We start from the raw sequence: 20,101 nt of genomic DNA on the forward strand, positions 1-20,101 counted from the left end.
AATTTGATTTTTAGTTTTATAGATACCACACTTTTCTTTCCAATAACAAACAGTTTTACAATGTCAATTAATAATATGTGCACAAAATAAAAAGGATATCATATATACCAAAAGATAGATAAGAGACATCTTGTAGTATTTTTAAAACTATGATTGACGTGTAATAGTACTGGGCTCTAGCAGACTACTTCAAGGAGAGTTCTACACCAATAATGTTACAAGCAACTTGTTCCACATTGTAGCAGATCTTATTTCCTGCATGGATAGCTCCCAAACCAGGGCTTCCCTCATAGGTGGTGGCTTCATTACCGCAACGTGACCAGAAATATCAACTTGTGCAAAAAGGCCGCCATCAGATTGCCAACTGTTACTGGATAATCAATTACTCCAACATTAAACACTCTGCATTGCATATCTTTGTTACTTCAACTGTTTTAGATTCAAAGTTCTTACATATAAATTAAGTGGTGCTGCAGTCTCTGTGGAATGCCTCCTTAAAGGAAGTGATCTACCCCTGATACTATACCTTCAGGCAACAGGTAAAAACCTGGTTTTCTCACAGAAGGCTTATTTGGCTAGTTGACGCAGTCTACAAATGTTTTCATTTGCTCACTGCATTGTTTTTGGGGGGTGGAATTATTTTTATTTACAGGATAGAGATGAGAGAGAGAGAAAAACAACAGACATATTGTCTCAACAAGTTTGGAGAGAACAATAAGCAAAATGGGTCAGCTTTTAAGGGTGGAGTTAACTTAGAAAGCTACAAACAAATGCTGGATAGGATGCTGTATGCACAGTACTCACTGCATTGTTGACTAGATTTTTGTTTACTGCTGCCACATAATTTTTACTATTTGCTTTTTGTGAAAGATATGTTTGTGCCTCTCTCTCTCTCTCTCTCTCTCTCTCTCTCTCTCTCTCTCTCTCTGTGTGTGTGTGTGTGTGTGTGTGTGTGTGTGTGTCACCCATGAAAATATTTTGAAAATGTAATCTGAAAGCCACTTAGTATTTTATGAAGAAAAGGGGGGCATAAATTTCAAAATAAAAAGGTGTATCCAAAAGGAGGGTGGATGATACAGGAGAAGTTACTCTCAATACACAAATGATTGTTTGAAGAAGCTTGATGGAAATGCCACTGCTTTTAGTGAGGGACTTAGCTTTTTTCTTTTTCAAGAAAAGGAAGCTGCAAAATAGGAAGACAGGTCAGGATGCTGCCTGGTAAGAAAGACTGGAATTCTCAGACAACCAGGATGAAGGATGAATCATGACTGTAGATAACATGGCCAAGAGGGAGAAAGTCCCTGAACCTTTACTCAATGTTTTTCCAGTGGTTTCCTCACTTCCTAATAAAATGGCCTGTTTAGAGGCCATCAGCTCTAGCTAGAGACTTCAAGCTGGAAAATAAAAACCACTGGGCCTTCTTTAAGGAAACTCTTGGTTCAACAAACTGGTGAACTGAAGCTTTGCTCCTTCTACTGCCTTTGCAAGCTGAAGATTTCAACATCTATGGACTGTAATAGCAAGATTTCAGAGGAAGAAGTCACCTAAAAGGAGAATACTCACCTGAAATATGATTATAAATTTTCCAGACTGTATAACCTGCATGCTACCAATCTGCTATCAAGTCAAGTACCAGGTGCTGGTACAAATATTTATGATCCCATACATTTCAGGACCAGGTTATTTGAATGATCATCTTGTTCCTTATATACACAGTCAATGGCTGCAGTCTGTGAGAGCTTCTCCTGAATGTTCCAAAGATCTCAGAAGCAACTAGGAGCAGGGCTTTTATTGTGGCTGTACCAGTTCTGTGGAATGGCATTCCTGTAGAGATATGACAGGTGCCCACGATCTGTACTTTCCGGAAACAACTGAAGACATTTTTGTTTCAAAAGGCTTTCCCAGTTAGAAAAATGGGTCTTTGCCATGAGTATCTATTTTTTATGGTGCCAGTTTAGGTTTAAATGAATTTACTGTTGTATTGTATTTTAAACTTTTTTTTAATTGATTGTATTGAATAGTGCCTTAAGATGGTTGTATAGACCAGGGGTCAGCAACCTTTTTCAACCATGGGCCGGTCCACCATCCTTCAGACCATGTGGTGGGCTGGACTATTTTTTGGGGGGGGGGTGAACAAATTCCTTTGCCCCACAAATAACCCAGAGATGCATTTTAAATAAAAGGACACATTCTACTCATGTAAAAACACGCTGATTCCTGGACCATCTGTGGACCGGATTGAGAAGGTGATTGGGTCGCGCCCGGCCCACGGGCCTTAGGTTGCCTACCCCGGTATAGACGGTGGTTAATAAATTACCGTAACAATAACAGATAATAAAATAAAGTTCTACACAGTCAGAGAGCTAGTATTTGTACAGTTTAAATAAAGGAAAGTTAGAACTGGCAGTATTTTATTTTTTGCTGCTTGTTCCCTTTGACAGGTGTCACACAGTATAAAGAAAGGGAGAGCTGGATTAGCAGATCAAAGCTATTGCTCAGCAAGGGGAAATGAGAGAGGAGAGTCTTAGATATCAGTGCTAATGAACAGGTACCCCTTCCTTTTAAGGTTCTCTGGCTTAGAATATTTGCTTGCACTCTGAACAACTCTATTCAGGATGCATTCCCAAAGTTAATAGTTCTTAACTTTAGTCAGGCTACTAATACGTACATCCAAGGGAATACTTGCAGACAGAAGGAAGAAGCATAGATAGAAGTAGAGAAAGGAAGACATTTCCTGGAAGTGCAAAAGAAAATCAATAAACCTAAGCATTTTGAAATTAAGTCTATCCATCCTTGGTTCCAGCTTTGAACAACATAGGGACTGTGGGTGCATTTTTAGAACAGAAACCTCAACACCATGCCGGTTCCAAAGGTTTATTAGCAACTGTAACAAGTTCAGAGGGACCACATAATGACCACATAATGCAGATTAGTTAACCCTTAACTTGAGCACTTTAACTGTACCCACATGAAGGACAGTAGACAGACTTCCTCCACCTTTCAGTCTAGTGCAGGAGTGGGGAGCAGAAAAAATATGACAGAATCCATCTGCTAATACACAGGATGAACAACATTTATCAGTTTCTTCTCAAACATTGCTCTCTGTATATCAGAGTTTGCTATCAAATCAGTTAACCAATTAATACAACTTGCTATGTAATACAGTTTGTTGCTTGTCATCCAGTCCAATGCTGAGACAAAACAATGGTTCAGCACAACCACTGCACACCTGCAGATGTTAAGGAGTGCAACCCTCAGCATTTTTACATGAGTAAGTTTGCATTTAAAGCACCCACAAACCATATGACACTTTATAGACTATTCAACAGTGATGTGGGGCTTAGTTCTTTAGGATTGGGGCATTAGCCATGTTTAAAAGTTAAAATTGAAAATGATAAAAGCTAAAGTGCTTTTATTGCTTCAAACACCATCAATTGTAAAGTCTACTTCTATGCTAATGTTATTTTTGTAGGTTTCATTTGCCATAATATGCAATTATGAATATTTTGACAAAAGCAAGCTTAGAATTGGGCCTTGCAACCTAAATAAGACATTCTTCTAAGCAGCCTGCCACTACTGAAGGATTTCCGATAAATGCTACGTCCTTAATCCTCCTCTTACTGATTAATGTTTATGTTTCCTTGTGATGAAGAGAAGTATTTTCAAAAGTGTAGTAGGAAAAAGAAATCCTACTACATCACGTTCCCACTAAGAATTCTAGACATTACACGCGATAACATTAAATGGGTCAAGGGCAATCACTCAAAAGCCAAATTATATTTAGGATTCCACACACTGTATGCTCTGATGAATATATTAAACACTGCCTAAAAGCACTCTTATAGAACAACAGGCCCATATGTGTCTACTCAGATCCAAGTCCCAATGAGTTCAATAGTGTTTTCTCCCAGGTAAGTGCACATAGAACTGCAACCTTCAGCAAACAAATTGAACTGAAACTATCACAGTTACTGGAGTAGGCGGACGTAGCATTCAAAGGTGCAGTGAAAATAGTAGACACCAGCCACTGAAGTGGACAGAATACAACAGGCAACCCATGGGTCATCACATGTGACAGCAGAGCACACAAAAGCCCATCCCACCCCCTTTTCAAGCCACTTCCAGGTTGCCTCAATGTGCATGTGTGCAGTTGGCCGCCAATTGGACGTGTGTAAATCAGTCATTGCCTGTAGTTAGTTTCTGTCAGACTAAAAAGCTGTTCTCATAAATTTAGAAGTTCTTAATTTTGAGGTCAGTTTTGCATGCCCCTCTTTGATGTATGCATATTCTTATTACTATGAATGGGTGATAGATCTCCTTCCTAATTATTCATATGATGTCATCAGTTCCATATTCTCTAGAAGAGAATGAGAAAGCTGACAATGGATTGCGGGGGGGGGGGACAACTGAAAGAAGAAGAAATAGCAAGGTACATTACTCTGTTCTGGATGGTGGTCACACTCAGCCAGAAGGAGCATATTTGCAGCCTGTAGGTCTGGCAATGATTCTGGCTAGGAAAACCTTTAATCAGCAAAAGTAAAAGAGCTAACTGAAACCCTTTATTTGATGAAAAGGGCCTGGGCCATATATATCTACAACCCCCATCACTCCTGACCACTGGCTATACTGGCTAGCGCTGATGGGATCTGAAGTCCAACAACATCATTCTAGAGGATCATAGATTCTCCATTCCTGGTCTAGAAACTTCCATTTATGAAACAACCCACTTTCCCATCTCAAGAATTGCATTCCAAGCATTTCACAAAAGCCACAATTAAATATGTTTTATTTCTATTGACACAATTAAAAATAATTGTGTGAAAGTCTCATCTCATTTGAATAAACAAATGAAATCACTAGTACATCTAGTACATCTGGCATTGCTAAAAACCAGATATATAGAAATCCGCATTAATACACTTGAAATAACAATATTAGATAGGAAGGTAGATATGGCGTTCCTATTTGTATTCTGACTACAGCACTTTAAAAAGTACACTGCTCTTGTGTATCCCAAAATAACTGCAATTATGAGGACTGGTCAGTTTTCAGTACTGTATTTTTAAATAAAAGCTGGATTTGGCCCCACAAGCCTATACTGTAAACTGCAATACAAAGGAAACACAAAGCAGTGGAACTGCCTTGGGATTGAACCAAATGTTCCTCTGTCCAGGGTTTCCAGCATCCTAGTAGCCTTCTAGTGCAGTAAAGACTTTTTTATATTCAGGAATCTAGGTGATCCAGATTGTTAACACACACTCTGTCTCAGTCTAAAAACAACTGTAGAATCACAGCTGGGATTTAACCCCGACTGCACAGAAGGTTTGGTATCCATAACAGCTATGCAGACAGGCTGAAAACCAATGCCAAATTGTTACATTCGTATCCTGTTCTTCTCTCCAAGGAACTAGCAGAGGCATCTATTTTCACAACAATACAGTTAGGTAAGGGTAAGCCAAGAGAATGTACTTGCTCAAAAAGCAACAGAGCACTCTTCATAAATGAATGGAAACATGTATCAGAGTTGCCTTAATCTGACTGTGCCAAACTTACTTGTTAAATAACATTTCTCACCTACTTTATAGGATTGAGAACCTATGGTAAACACAGGATGATGCAGGCAGACCAGTGCCTGGCTGTACGACATTTTAATGCATATTAAAAAGCAGAGGCATGACCTGACCCTGATTCTGCAACAGCAGCAGTAGTATGTGCTCTTGTGGAGAAATGTGTGCCTGTAATTATGCTATATTTCCCATAATAGTAGGCATTATATGGTGTGGGCTTGCTATTCTCAGCTGTGGCCTGTCCTAAGCTGGAATGCAATGTAAAGCTAACTCCCAAGTCCCATAGCAGACTGTGAGTGTGGTGATTGTATGGCACAGCAGCTCCCAGGCTGTATCACACTGTACAGATAGATTATGTTCCAAGTAGCCACATCTAAGTTTCCATTCAATTTACATGAGTCCCAAATCCTCAAGGAAAACTTCCATGCATCTAATGAAGTATTCAAATCTTAACACTTCAAAACATCCATCAAACTGGGGACTTCAAAGCAGTGGTCCCAGAACTGGCCTCAAAGAGAGGTGCTGTCTTGTCTCATTTGTGCAGGGTTCTTCACATTGCTCCCTGCAACTGCAACAGGACTAGGACAAGTGGGTTTGTGCCAAGAACAAATAATGGCTTGGTTTACTGGCCACTCAAATTTATTGGCTCATGAAGACATCCTTTGTCCACCATCTCTGGTCAAGGTGGAGACTAAGTTGAAGAGTAGTTGCCTCATTAAACGCAATCCATTTTTCAGTTAGCACTTCTATTTGCAGGGCCCACAGGAAGCAGGCAGTTGATTACTAGGAAGGAGCTGTTTCTGAATGTAGGATTAAGACACCAGAAATGTGTTGATAAAAATGTATCGTTCAGTTACTGGCAAATATAAATAGCACTCACAAACCCATTTTGTTAGTACACAGCTTTAGAAAATACATTAACTGGGCGATTGCTATGAAGAATAAGACTGAAATACTTTGCTTTTTCAGACTTCATTTGTCTATTTCTGCACTTCCTGATGAGTTTTCACCTTATTTTACACCAGTGTTGTTTGTTACAATGCCACTAACAAAGAATGGCAACCAATTCTGGAAAGTTCTGGGCACTTATCTCTATAAGTAAGAGCTCTTAGGCTAAATTCAGACAACCCTCAAGCCATAGTCATGATAAATTAGGGGAAGCTCCATATGCTTGCATGCTCCTTCTTCTCCTTTCTTGTGCAGTGTTCCTGTTAACTATAATTTGCTGTGGTATCTAAATAGGTGTTTGCCTCTCCAAAACAAGAGTGTTCCTGATTCTTAGCCATAGCTTGCCAGTTCATATAACCATGCAAAAGGGCATGGAGAAAGAAGCCACACTCAAGAGCGGTGGGGGAAAGACCATGCAAGCCCATAATGAGTAGTTATCTCCTGGAGAAGGGATTACCAACCCTTTTGGGCCCATGAGTACATTTGGAACTGTCAAAGTGTCGTGGGTACTATTCTCTCTGGTTGCTTCTCTCCTCAATTCCCCAGCTCAACCCCATTCCCCAACAGACAGAAAGAGAGAAAGCATGCACTCATGCACATATTTGCTTTTTCCAATGGGTTTGGGTCAAAATTAGGCTCGGTAGAATAAAAACAGATCCTCTTGAGTTTGCCTGACACAGGGTCTTACCAATAGTAGCATCAAATAAAAGCTTGTTTTGATAGAGTGCACATGAGTTTTACACAATATGGCAATACCACCAGGAAATCATTGAACAAATCTGTGTACACAGAGTTGATCTATGATTTGATGGCTGTTCTAGAAGGGATTCCTTCTAAAAATACACAAGGAATAAAATATAGAAGAATCCATGCCTTGGATTCTCAACCAAAACAGCACCAGGTTTCGGATTTCCCCCTTTCAGTCAATGGAGACAGGTGTGTGGTGTGTGTGTGCAAATTCACACTCACATCTTTTCCCTCTCTCTGGCACTCCATTTTCTCTTTCACCCCTCCTGTGTCAATCAGATTTCTTCTTGCTGCCTCCCTAAACTGCTATTCCCCTCCCCAATCGACCAGATATTTCCCTCTTGCCTCAGTCACTTCATTGCCTGTTCAGCTGCTGATAAGAGTTTTGAGAAACACATAGAGCTGAAAAAAGAAATGGAAAAGAGAGACGTTCTCTCCCATTTCCTCCTTCAGATTTCTGTACTTTCCAAATAGGGGAGGGGCAGACAGCACCCTTGACACCACATGACAGTGAACAGGGGAGGGAGGGCTCAGAAGACTCATGGCCACCTGAGGAAGTCTGCAAGAGTACCACTGTACCCATGGATATAACCTTTGAGACCGCAGGTCACCTGGATTGAGCTTTACTAATGTCCTTGCATGCATACTTTGAAAGGAAAACAACTTCAATATTAAGCTTCTTATGTTATATTCTAGGGACCCAGGTGGCGCTGTGGGTTAAACCACTGAGCCTAGGGCTTGCTGATCAGAAGGTCGGCGGTTCGAATGCCTGCAATGGGGTGAGCTCCTGTTGCTCGGTCCCAGCTCCTACCCACCTAGCAGTTCGAAAGCATGTCAAAGTGCAAGTAGATAAATAGGGACCGCTCGGGCGGGAAGGTAAACAGCGTTTCCGTGCGCTGCTCTGGTTCGCCAGAAGCAGCTTTGTCATGCTGGCCACATGACCCGGAAGCTGTCTGCAGACAAACGCTGGCTCCCTCAGCCTATAGAGCGAGATGAGCGCCGCAACCCCAGAGTCGGACACGACTGGACCTGATGGTCAGGGGCCCCTTTACCTTTACCTTTATGTTATATTCTTACTATCAATATCTACCAGCCACAGTGGTTACACTCTATGTCTACTGTTGGACATATATCTCTGAATACCAGTTTTGGGGAAACTGCAGAATGGGAAAATGTTGCTACACTGCTTGTGGACTACCCGTGGGCATCTACTTGGCCACTGTGAGGACAGAATGCTGGCCTACCGTGTTTCCCACATTTTAAGACACCGTCTTATAATTTTTTTACTCAAGAAAATAAGCCTATGGCTTATTTTCGGGGGGTGTCTTAGTATGGTTCCTGCCTCCTCCTGCCGCGACCGGCGTTGCTGCTGCTGGGCTGGCAGCACTCTGCGAAGGCAGGAGAAGCCGGCCAGACCGCTGGGGGGGTGGGGTAGAAAAAAGTTCGGAGCGCGTCCCAATGGCAGCACTCCTCATGCGCCACAAAAGCTACCAAACAACTGGGGGGGGGAGGTTAAAAAGGTGGCCGGAGCGCAGCCTTATGGCAGCGCTCCTCACACACCACAAAAAAGACGCAGAAAACTGGCAAACAGCTGGAGGGGGCTAAAAAGCAGCAGCGGCCACAGCTTTAAATGGCTGGATCGCGCCTTCCGTCCCGCGCTTGCGCTGCGCGCCAGGTTTTGCCCGATCCGTCGGGGAGCAGGGAGCGCTCAGAATCTGGTGAGGGGGGTCTTTCTTCCCATTTGGGCGCCCGAGCATCGCCGCTCGAGAGGCCGGAGGCTCTCGGCGGAGTGGTCTGGAGGAGCGAACGCAAGCTCTTGGCTGGCTGGCTCGCTTTCTTTTTGTTGCTCACGGAAGGCGGAAGGGGCCAGCAGGGCTCCCGCCACCGTCAGTCGCCCCGCCGCCCCTCTGCCTTGGGCCATGCAGCCCACAACGTTCCGGCAGCGCGGCTCCCGCTGCCGTCAGTCGCCCCAGCGGCGCGGAAGGGCCAGCGGACCCGGCCGCCGCTCTGCCGTGGACCATGCCGCCGCTCTGCCGGCCGCCGCTCTGCCGTGGACCATGCAGCCCACAATGTTCTGGCGGCGCGGAAGGGGCCAGCAGGGCTCCCGCCGCCGTCAGTCACCTCCGGCCGCTGCTCTGCCTTGGGCCATGCGGCCCCAGAACGTTTCGGCGGCGCGGCTCCTGCCGCCGCCTGTCACCCGCCGCCGCTCTGCCTTGGGCCATGCGGCCCCAGAACGTTTCGGCGGCGCGGCTCCTGCCGCCGCTTGTCACCCGCTGCTGCTCTGCTTCGGGCCATGCGGCCCCACAACATTCCGGCAGCGCGGAAGGGGCCAGCAGGGCTCCCGTCACCGAGGGGTTTCCCGTCACCGAGGGGTTTCCCGTCACCGAGTGGGGAGGCTCCCAGCGCGGCTCGCCTGGCGACGCCGAAAGAGGGCCGAGCGCGCGGTGCTTGTGCCTCCTCCTGCTTCTCCCCCCCCCCGCCCGTGTGAGAAATTAGCAGTTGAGGGCGAGGACGGATAGAGAGCTGCACGGCGCTTCAGCAGCAGCAACAGCAGCAACCAGTTCCAGGTGGCTCGGGGTATGGCTTATTTTCGGGGTATGGCTTAATTCCGCAAAAGTGTAAAAATCCTGCTACGTCTTATAAAATGACTACGCCTTAAAATAGGGGAAACACGGTAGATGGGCTTTTGTCTTGATCCAGAAGGCCTGTTCTAACAAGTTTCTGTTTGGCTATCCAAATAACCAAATTCTGTAATTCAAAAAGCATGTGAGCTGATGACCTATTATTATTATTATTATTATTATTATTATTATTATTATGCTCCTAGATACAATGAAGTATCTATTTAGTTTCAAACAGATATACTTTGCAAATGCAGCCGGTTAGTGTGCACGTTTTTTCAGGAATTATGTGAATTAAACGACTGGATATTAATTAGACAATTGGAAACATTATCTAACCTGATTTAAATAACTGGCCTTTGGCTACATAATAAAGATTTAGATTTAAATAACTGCCTTTTTTCAGGAGGATGCCTTGCTTGAACCATCTTTAGGTGTGACTATGAGAGAGTCTTGTTTACACCAGCTTAATGTGATGTATCTGAGTCTTCATACCTGAACACAGTGGAATTCATTTCTATGTAGGCATGCACAGGATTGCATTGAAAATAAAAGCAAGACTTGCATCATGTTGTATAAACAGATCCATGTACAGATTTCCTTCTGGAAGTCAGTACAGAAGGAATAATACAGTATAATGCTAGTTGGCATCCTGCTGCATCACAAATTGCTGCTATATTTGTTCACTTTCATATAAAGGCTTCCATCTCAAGTTGATCTTGGCATACTTCAGAGAAGCAGACCAACTGAGGTAATGACAATTTCATGGTGGCTGCTAAGAATGCACCCTGTTGAAATTTGAACTGCCTGATCTACCACTTTCAGAACCCAGTCTTCAGATTATTTATGGATTTGGGTTTTGAAAGTTTTTATTTTGTTCAGTTTTTGTCTTAAATATATATAGAGAAATACAAGCGCTATGAGTCATACAGTTAGTAGGTGTCAGAGTCAAGAACACAGAGTCCATCGTCCAGTTCCAATTAGTGTACTGGAGGCAATGCTCAGCATTAAATTAGCTCCAAAATCCCTTACAGAGTATCCTGGAGAGAGGGAAAGAACAAGCCAAAAGCTTTATAAACTGAGTAATGCTGTAATAAAGTAATCCCACACTAGCAAATGATAGAAGGTCAGGGCATGTATTATCAGACTCCTAAAAAGACTATCTGCAGCCATCCCCAAAGTCACATGCTACATTCCATCCCACATCGATCATCAAGCCAATTCCACAGAATGTAGTTTTCGGAACATCTTGGATTAGGCTCTTATGAATGAAACCCCTATTTTTATCCTGATGAAAAATTCCTATTGTAACTGGCTGAAGCATTCTGTTTTAAAAGAATCTGCATGTATGATTAAGCAATAATTTAAGCAGTCCTATGGGACATGGTATTCTTTTCGCTTAGCAGTTTATAAACATACACAAAGCGCTCTTTTCATTCAAGACATATTGATGTAATTAAAATGAAGCAGTTACCAGTTTTCACATTTTCATGGGGTGGGGGGGGAAATAGAACAAATTATGTCCATTTCTCTTAACAGGAAGCTGTTCAGAGGAATTAAGAAATGTGAACAGAGGAAATGATGGTTTCAGTTTATTATCGGTTAAGGCTTTTTAAAATCTAAAATTTTTAAAATTGACAGAACAGTAGGCACCAAATCCCCATTCTATATTTCAATTTTCAAATGGCCCAGCACCTTAAAAATGCTATTTTTATTCTCTTACTGAATATGTTTAAAAGTATCTGCACAGGCTTAAGAAGCCACTGTGTTTTTGAAGAAGTGCTAGCTGAATGTATGTGTTAAAGAGCAAACACACACACTTTTTGTTCCAATTCTACATTTCACTACGCACTGTAGCTTAGCCAAATATTTTTATAACGGTTTCAGGGACAGTTTCATTTCCTGTAGCTTGCTCAATGGCATGAACTTTTTTTTAAAGCAAGCAAGCAAACAACAACACAACACAACACAACCCCAAGCATGATTCTGGGGTGGGGGGAGGGGAAATGGCAGGAAGGAAATTCACTTAGATATGCCGGGCTATTCTAACCTTTCAGAGTGCACACGCTGATAAAAGCCACTCAAAACTAGTTGCATTATTTGCTATGGTGTTATACTTGCTGAAGCAATCTTAATGAGCTTATCTAGAGGAACATATTGTCAGATATGTTAATGCAAAAAACAAAACACCAAAAAAACCAATCCCACCCTGCTGCCAAAAGGTGCAACATACCAAGCCATTAATCAAAAATGCTGAGGACTGTGACAAAGAAAATAGGCACCATCCTCCTTTTCAAGCAAGGAAACACAATGAAAATGTATCACACACACACAAAATAACACTAAGCAGGAAGGTCAGTGTCCCCTATAGGAAATGATGATGATACGGCACATAGACGAGGTGCCACTTGCTTTTAGAAGCCTCTGCACAACCCACCTCATTTCAAAAACCCAGTATTTGCAGGAGGAATTTTTTTTTTTTTGGTGTATTCCTGACACCCTGACCTCTGCTGTCAAGCTTTCCACCAATCAGGGTGTGCAATTCTTACAAAGCTCCATCAATCTGGTGGTTTAACATCACAGACTGCAGTTTAATCTAGAGGATTCCATTTTCCCTTCCATACAACCAAGGCAGTGCACCACCACCACCACCATCACAAGACCCTGTGTTCTTTCTTCTCCCCCCCCCCGCCCCAGCCTTCCCTTTCCCTGTCCCCGAAATGTCTCCTCTGACAGACACACAGACCAAGAGGACATTGGTATTAACAGCTATTATTTATTTATTTGCGTGCACCTCCCTCCCACGCCAGAAAGCTTGTAAACGTTATCAATACGCACAGCAGAAAGCAAAAAAGCGCGCCGGGGGAGGGGAGGGGATCAAGACAGGCGGTGTATTCGCAAGATGTTTTCCATTTGGACAATGCAAAGCGCCCGTTCAAACAGCTAGACCACGCTGCACGCTTAAGAGAGGAGACACGCCAGATTAGGTTTAAAGCGCCGCTGTTTTTGTTATGCAATACGCTGCAACCCCCGCTCCTCCTCCCCTCCACCCGGCTCTGCTGCAGCAGCTCCCCGTGTGTGTCCGTCCGTCCACGCACACGTACGCGCACGCCCAACACACACAGAGAGAAAGAGAGCGGCTTACCTGTAGGAACGCTCCCCTCGCACTGTGTGCTTCCTGAAAGGGATGATGGTGGTGCCGTTATCTTGGATGATGTCGTTGTTGTTCTCTCCATTTGGGGACAGCGCTTGGGTAGGTCCAGGCATTGGAGCGCTCCCAAAGGCAAGCAGCCCTCACCCGGGTGCCTGTGTGCTGAGAAGCTGGGGCGGGCGGGCTCGCCGTGCGCGCGTCGACTCCTTCGCTACTGACTCGCTCCGTCTCTCTGCGCCGCCGGCCCCCTCCCCTTTCCTCCCTGGCCGGTGACGTCAAACCGCCGGGAGCAGCGCCCGGGCCACGTGACACGGCCCCTCGCCATAGCAACCAGCTAACTCATCAGATCTCCCCAATTCACACAGGGCTCGAGCATGACCACAGCGAGGCAGCCAAACAGGCGCACGGGGCAGGCCTAACATCTGGCACGTAAAAACACCAAGCCAGGCGCCCTCCCTCTCTTCCTCCTCGGCTTCCCTTCAGTCTCACCCTCGGTACATGCAGCTGTACTGTATATACAAAGAGCCAGCCTTTCTTTTCTTTTTTAAAGAAGGGATCGGGGGCTTAAAAAGGCCAACACTACCTACCCACCCTTTAAAAAGAAAAATTAGCCATGCAACAATGCAATGCTGAAACCTTCCTGAACGTATCAGAAAACAAGGTTCAGTTGCAACCACACTAGTCCCAATGTAAGCGGGGGCTGATGGGCGTAGGCAAAACATGCGACAAAACGCGTGGAAAGCCTGAGGTTTAAAATTATGGGGGTCTCTCTAAATGAGCATTTTGTAATCATCACCCTCGGAAGGTTGGATGAAGCACAACGCGAGTTCTCAATGGCTAAAGAAAGGGGGCGGGATGGCAGCTTTCCACGAGTATATTTACAAGGCTATTAACCTCTTCCTATTTTAAGGAGCATTTAAGAGAATTTCAGGGGAAGGGCTGCATAGCAAAATGCACGTTCTTCCGCCAAGATAAGCAGAGAGACAGAAAAGACACAGAATCCCTCCTCCTCCCCCAACAATCTCTTAAGCACTCAAGTCGTTTATTTTTTTGTCCTACATTTAAGAGACACAAACAAAACAAAATAATATCCCAAGCTTTCCCCCCTCAAAGCCTCATAATCCATCATCATCTATTCCCCGGATAATACCGGGTTATTTTTGGTCTCAAGCTACTGGAATTAGTATCAAAACCAGTCTCTCATGTACTAAACCCAGATGGCAGCAATAATCCTAACATCAGCAACAGGGCACACGGTCTCTAGTTTTCCTTACAGATTAAAAGAGCATGTACTGTAGTATGTTCTGATCCTTGCTATTTCAAAAATTGCTTCTTCCTTCGAATGCACAATGATTTCCCTCCTCCCCCCCCCTTTATTTATTGGTAATAAAAAACCTGAATGAGAAACAGCGGCTGGATTTTTACAATGTATTTTAATAACAAGGTATTTTAATAACTGCTCATATTCCTAACAAAATGTTTTTCAACATTCTGTTACAAACCACTGGCAGGAAAGGGTGTTTAAGAACTCTTTTCTTAGACAAAGACTGTTGATATCACCTTGAAAAGTTCAAATGCATTTAACAGCCTCAGGCCATATACTGAAGCCATTGATGGCTTTCTTCCTTTTGAATATGCTTGCATGGAGAGGGGATGGGATAGGATAGAGGTACATTTGCAAGAATCTACTTGCATTAACACTTTGTTAAGGGATCTTTAAAATAGACATGTTAAGTATCTTCCTTTTGTTTCCATTGCTCCTGATAGCATCATAGTATCAGACAGACTCCTTGCTTGAGTCTCCAGTGTCTCTGCATGGCAACAGTTCTTGCTGGATTAGCATATGGTGGTAAACAAACCTTTGATCTTGAAAACTATTTTGAATATCAGGAAACTATATTCACCAGAGTCAAAGGCTATGGGGTAACAAAAACTCTTCTACTGTATTGCCATCCTTTCCGTCAGACAATGGGATATTCAGTACAACTTCTGCTATGTCAGTTCAGATGAGAAAGCAAAAGTCTTCAATATCTTAATATATCACTAGAGATTATAGTTGTGTTAGTCTGTTGCCACAAAAAGCACATTCTTGAGGCATTTCAAAAGCTAACATGTGCCACAATTTTTTTTAGGTGCTACAAGACTCTCATTTTCTTTTTCTGTGTTTAATCATCATTTTACTAAATTTGTATGTCATCTTTCCTCCAAAGGAGCACTGGTAGTGTACACAGTTCTTTCATTTCTGCATGTTATACTTACATGATATGATGTGCGGGTGAGAGACTGTGACTGGTCCTAGGTCACACAATGAGATTCACAGGCTGAGTGGAGATCTGAACATGGACCCTCCTGGTCCTTAGCAGACACTCCAAAATCACAACACCACACTTAACTCAGCTTTTAATATGGCCAATCCATGTTTCCAAATGAATTGTGATGGGGTTGAAAGACCCCCTTGCCCACCTCTCTCCAGAGGGATTTCTGGGGGATGAAGAGCATGGTAAGAGAGATGCATAGCACAGAAGCAGAGGCAGAAATCAGCTGCAGTAAGGGATGGAACTTGTGGAAAGAGAACTTTAACAGAGAAGCATTGTGCATATCTAACAAAACTAATGAATCTCAAAGAAACTAAGGAATCTCAGAGGAAGGGACCTCATAACCTGCCATAATTATCCAAATAAGTTAGTTGCCCAGGTAAGGACTTTACCAACCAAAATGCACACCTCCAGCCTGTGTTGCAGCTAGGCCTTGTACCTTTACCCTTCAACAGAAAACCTATCCCCTTGGACTAGAAAGGAAAGCCTTTAAGATGTCATCCCAACTCTTGCCACCAGCCTAGGATAGCCCCTCTGTCTGACACAGCCCACCCAGCATTCCACCTATTCAGTAGCTATGGAAATCTCCACCCACCCCACAAACACAGTATGCTTTGCCTGTTCTGTTGTACTGCATATTTGTATTAAGGGTCCCAGGTGGCGCTGTGGGCTAAACCACTGAGCCTAGGGCTTGCTGATCAGAAGGTCAGTGGTTCGAATCCCTGTGACAGGGTGAGCTCCTGTTGCTTGGTCCCAGCTCCTGCCAACCTAGCAGTTCGAAAGCACATCAAAATGCAAGTAGATAAATAGGAACCGCTATAGCGGGAAGGTAAACGGCGTTTCCATGTGCTGCTCTGGTTTTCCAGAAGCGACTTTGTCATGCTGGCCACATGACCTGGAAGCTATACGCCGGCTCCCTCGGCCAATAATGCAAGATGAGCGCGCAACCCCAGAGTCGGTCACGACTGGACCTAATGGTCAGGGGTCCCTTTACCTTTACCTTTAACAAACTATAGTGCTTTAGCAAAGCATGCTTCCTGAGCTTTATTTCAGCTTTACTATATTGTGGCATTCTTTCAGGGCATAATCTGATCTGGATTCCACCAAAACCTATATAAACTCATGCAGACTTCAAAAGTGCCATAAGGGCTGAGCCCTAAAACATGTAAAACAACATAAAAAGACTGAAGGGTACACATTTCCCTCACATTTTCCCCTCACTTAGCAAGGATTAGAGAAGGTAAAGTCACAGTCTCAACAATTCTCATTTTCAAATAATAGGCACCACACTCCAAATATGTGTTGGCACCTTATACTGCAAAATGATGCCAAGAGGATGACAAATACCAAACCAGCAAAAATAAATAAATATTTCCGTTCACAAGCATCTACTTTGATCCTTTTTTTCACAAGCCTTCACCACACACAATGGAACTATCATGAAAGCAATGAAAAACATCACTTCCTTCCAGCTAACAGAAGTGCAGTGACAAAAATTGCTGCCTTCCACAGCAATTCAGCTCTCTGTTCAACACTAATTAGGAGGAGGCTTTGGGCAAGTCTCTCAGCCTGACCTTCCTATATAGGCAATCAAGAGGCAAAATGTTCTGACCTCATCTGAGAAAGGGCAAGAGACCAAAAACAAAAACAAAACCCCACACCATTCAGAACCTTGAAATAGGTAGTCTGCTATCTCTTATTGTCAAATCAACTAGAGGGCAGTAGTTCTTGCTCAGTGTAACAGCTTTTACAATTTTGCATACAGAAGCTCAAAGTCCAAATCTTGGGAGCTTCAGGGGTATAAATGTAGGCATCACATCTAAAAGTTGGGCAACAGATGGAAGGCCCAGATTCCCTTTACTTGGGTAGACCCTGTCAGCTGATTCAGAATGTGCTTCATTGGGTACCAAGTGGTATCTCCAAGTCAGTAGTCAGAGTGCTGAAATTCAGTGTCTGTCTTGCAGCAATGCTCTAATTCTAAACCTAACCTACTTTACTGTGTTATTAAAAGAATAAAAAAAATTAGAAGGGTTAATGCAGATTTTTTACATTTATCTCCCCCCCTCCCCCAATATATACCGTAGTACACCTCAAATATTATAACAGGACAGAGGTACAGAAGCAATATGGGAAGACAATTATAGGCTCTTCATTTATGGTGCAGAAAAAAGGACGTTCGAGAGAAAAGCAAATTTAAACTTGTAATCTAACAACTTTTTTTTAAGCATACAGAGTGTGCACATCTTCCAATTGCTCTCCACAGATCTGCAGGCAGAGAATTGATGTACCATCTCTTATAAGAAATGTGTCCTGTGTAAATATCTTTGTAGCATCAGATGGTGGATTCAGCCAGCCTGCTCATCGAGAGGGTGTGGCATCAGGCATTGCTTTCCGTACAGTTTCTTCCTAAGAATTGAGCATGCTGTCAGTGATGACACAGATATAGCAATCGCAAGAAAAGCATGCTTCCTCATTTTTTAAAAATAATTTTTATTGATTTTATGCCAAAATACAAAAGAAAAAGATATCCAATCATAATTCTTGACACTGTAGACTTCCCTGCATCCCCCCTCTTGAGTTCGTTTTAATAACTAAATTTGCAGTGTTCATGTATCTTACCTCATAACTTATGATTTAAACCTTAATCTTAAACATTTAACCTTACAAAAATCTTCCTCATTTTAATTCCACTTCCTATATTACATCTGTGACGACCCGTGTCCCACTCTCTCACTTACTATCACTGCGACACAGGAATCCAGAGGGGAAAACACCCACCCTCTTCTCCTGCCGCCTCAAAAACAAACCCCTTTTACTAATGGGTCTCTTAGTAAGGAGAACCTTCCAGCTTGCGTGACCTGGTACCTCAAGAAACTCTAGGCTGTCCCACGGAATAACCCCTTTGCCTCCAGTAAAGGGTCTCCCTCAGTTGGATTCCCCACTGTAGAAGTTTGCCCTATGCACTCTGGCAACTTCTTGGCACCTCAGGTTACCCTTCTAAGCCTCCTCCGTGTAACTTCAGGACACAAACTGCCACCTCCCTGCCTGAGGTGAGTTTTGCCCTCTCTTGAGCCACCACGGTCGTGAGTCCTGGTACCTCGCTGGAAAAATAAAGACGGACCTCTTTTTGGCAAAAACAGAGATGAAGGTTTATTGTGATAAAAACATAAGTGTTTCTTTAACGTGTCATTTATTAATTAGCTTTATTCCAGTTGTACAAAATAAACTCAGTCAAACATTTAACTAAAGTTTTCCTAGCCTCTTCACTGTCTTCATACAAGCCACCTCATAACACCACACCACACCTTCCTCCCTCTCCCTCCTCACTGACCAAACCGACACTCCCTCCTTTCAAACCGGGCACAGTCCCGCCCCCATCAGAGTTCTATGCCAGTCAGGCTGGAGGTGGGTTAACTCTTTGCCAGCCGGGCAGAAATAAACATTTTAAAGGTGCTTCAATTTGTCACAACATCATTCTCTTTACTTTTATACTACTTCAAGACCCTTATTTGTTACCCAAAAATATCCATATATCATTTTCTATATCTTTTTTTTTTTTACCCCATCTTTGCAACTAGTTCCTCCCCCCTTCCCTTGGAATCGATGTCTCCAGAGATTTCAGCTAGCTCCTTGAAACTTTCCAGGTTCAGACCGTCCTTATCCAGTCAATAAAAATTAAATCAATATTCCATCTTCACCCCACTCCTACTCTGTCCCAGCGCAATCCTTGCTCAATCCTCTGCCTCCCTTGCCGCATTCCCAACTCTTTATATTCAATCTCCTTTTCTTTCTGGCCCCCACCTACATCCTCCCCCCCTCTCACTGAGGTGGGCGCCTTTCTAATTTTCCCTTTTTTCGGGGACTTTTAAATAAAAACCCATTCCTGTTCCTCCCCTCCCACTGGTGGAACAGTACATGCTTCCTCATTTTCTAATGGTAGACTTGTGAATAATGACACCAAGAATACTGATGGCATAACAGGGTTTTTTTTTTGCCCGTTTCATTATGTTGCTTAATAAGTTGCTGTATATTAATTATGGTAAGAGTTTTGTAAGCTGCTATCCATCAACCATAGCAACACTAGCAGCACCTATTGAGTCAAATATAGCCTTCAGAAAGTTAGTCCTGGGGTGTGTTACAGTAGAGTTATGAAGTTCTAGATAGAGGTTTTTAACTACATGTACAGAATTTCCAGTTTCTAGATGCATTGTTGGTACTATGGCTTAACATTTGCAAAATGTAGAATCATAGGAACTGTGGAGTTGGAAGGGACCAACCCCCTGCAATGCAGTAATCTTTTACCCAACATGGGCAATCCACAACCCTGAGATTAAGAGTCTCATGTTCTATCCATTTTGCTATATGAAACATGTATCTTAGGAACAAACCATATACTGTACTGGGAAACCATGTGATCCCTCCTTTATGCATTAAGTTATTGCTTGCATCTCATTTAGAGGTATGCTTAAAATATTCTTGCCCCAATTTGGCTTCAGTTAAAATCCTCTACTCACTTCATGTGGGGTGTGGGTGGCACTGTGGTCTAAATCACAGAGCCCAGGGCTTGCCGAACAGAAGGTCGGCGGTTCGAATCCCTGTGACAGGGTGAGCTCCCGTTGCTCGGTCCCTGCTCCTGCCAACCTAGCAGTTCGAAAGCATGTCAAAGTGCATGTAGATAAATAGGAACCGCTACAGCGGGAAGGTAAACGGTGTTTCCATGCGCTGCTCTGGTTTTGCCAGAAGCGGCTTAGA

At 43.4% G+C, this 20,101-nt stretch overlaps 1 protein-coding gene across 4 annotated transcripts in view; it reads right to left on the reverse strand.

Moving 5' to 3' along the window:
- Window positions 1-20,101, reverse strand: part of MAPRE2 (microtubule associated protein RP/EB family member 2) — a 93,006-nt gene that overhangs the window by 39,832 nt on the left and 33,073 nt on the right. Inside the window, exon 1 of one of the 4 annotated variants that reach the window (XM_035124852.2) lies at window positions 13,029-14,399. The exons of 2 other annotated variants lie outside the window; for them this stretch is intronic. In XM_035124852.2, the coding sequence (XP_034980743.1) occupies window positions 13,029-13,150 (122 nt within the window). In that variant the 5' untranslated portion in view covers window positions 13,151-14,399. Of the gene's footprint in view, window positions 1-13,028; window positions 14,400-20,101 lie in introns of those variants that run through there. One more of the 4 variants, XM_035124856.1, reaches the window with a different exon arrangement.

The sequence above is a fragment of the Zootoca vivipara genome, chromosome 8 (assembly GCF_963506605.1).
Source record: "Zootoca vivipara chromosome 8, rZooViv1.1, whole genome shotgun sequence".
Lineage (NCBI taxonomy): Eukaryota > Metazoa > Chordata > Lepidosauria > Squamata > Lacertidae > Zootoca > Zootoca vivipara.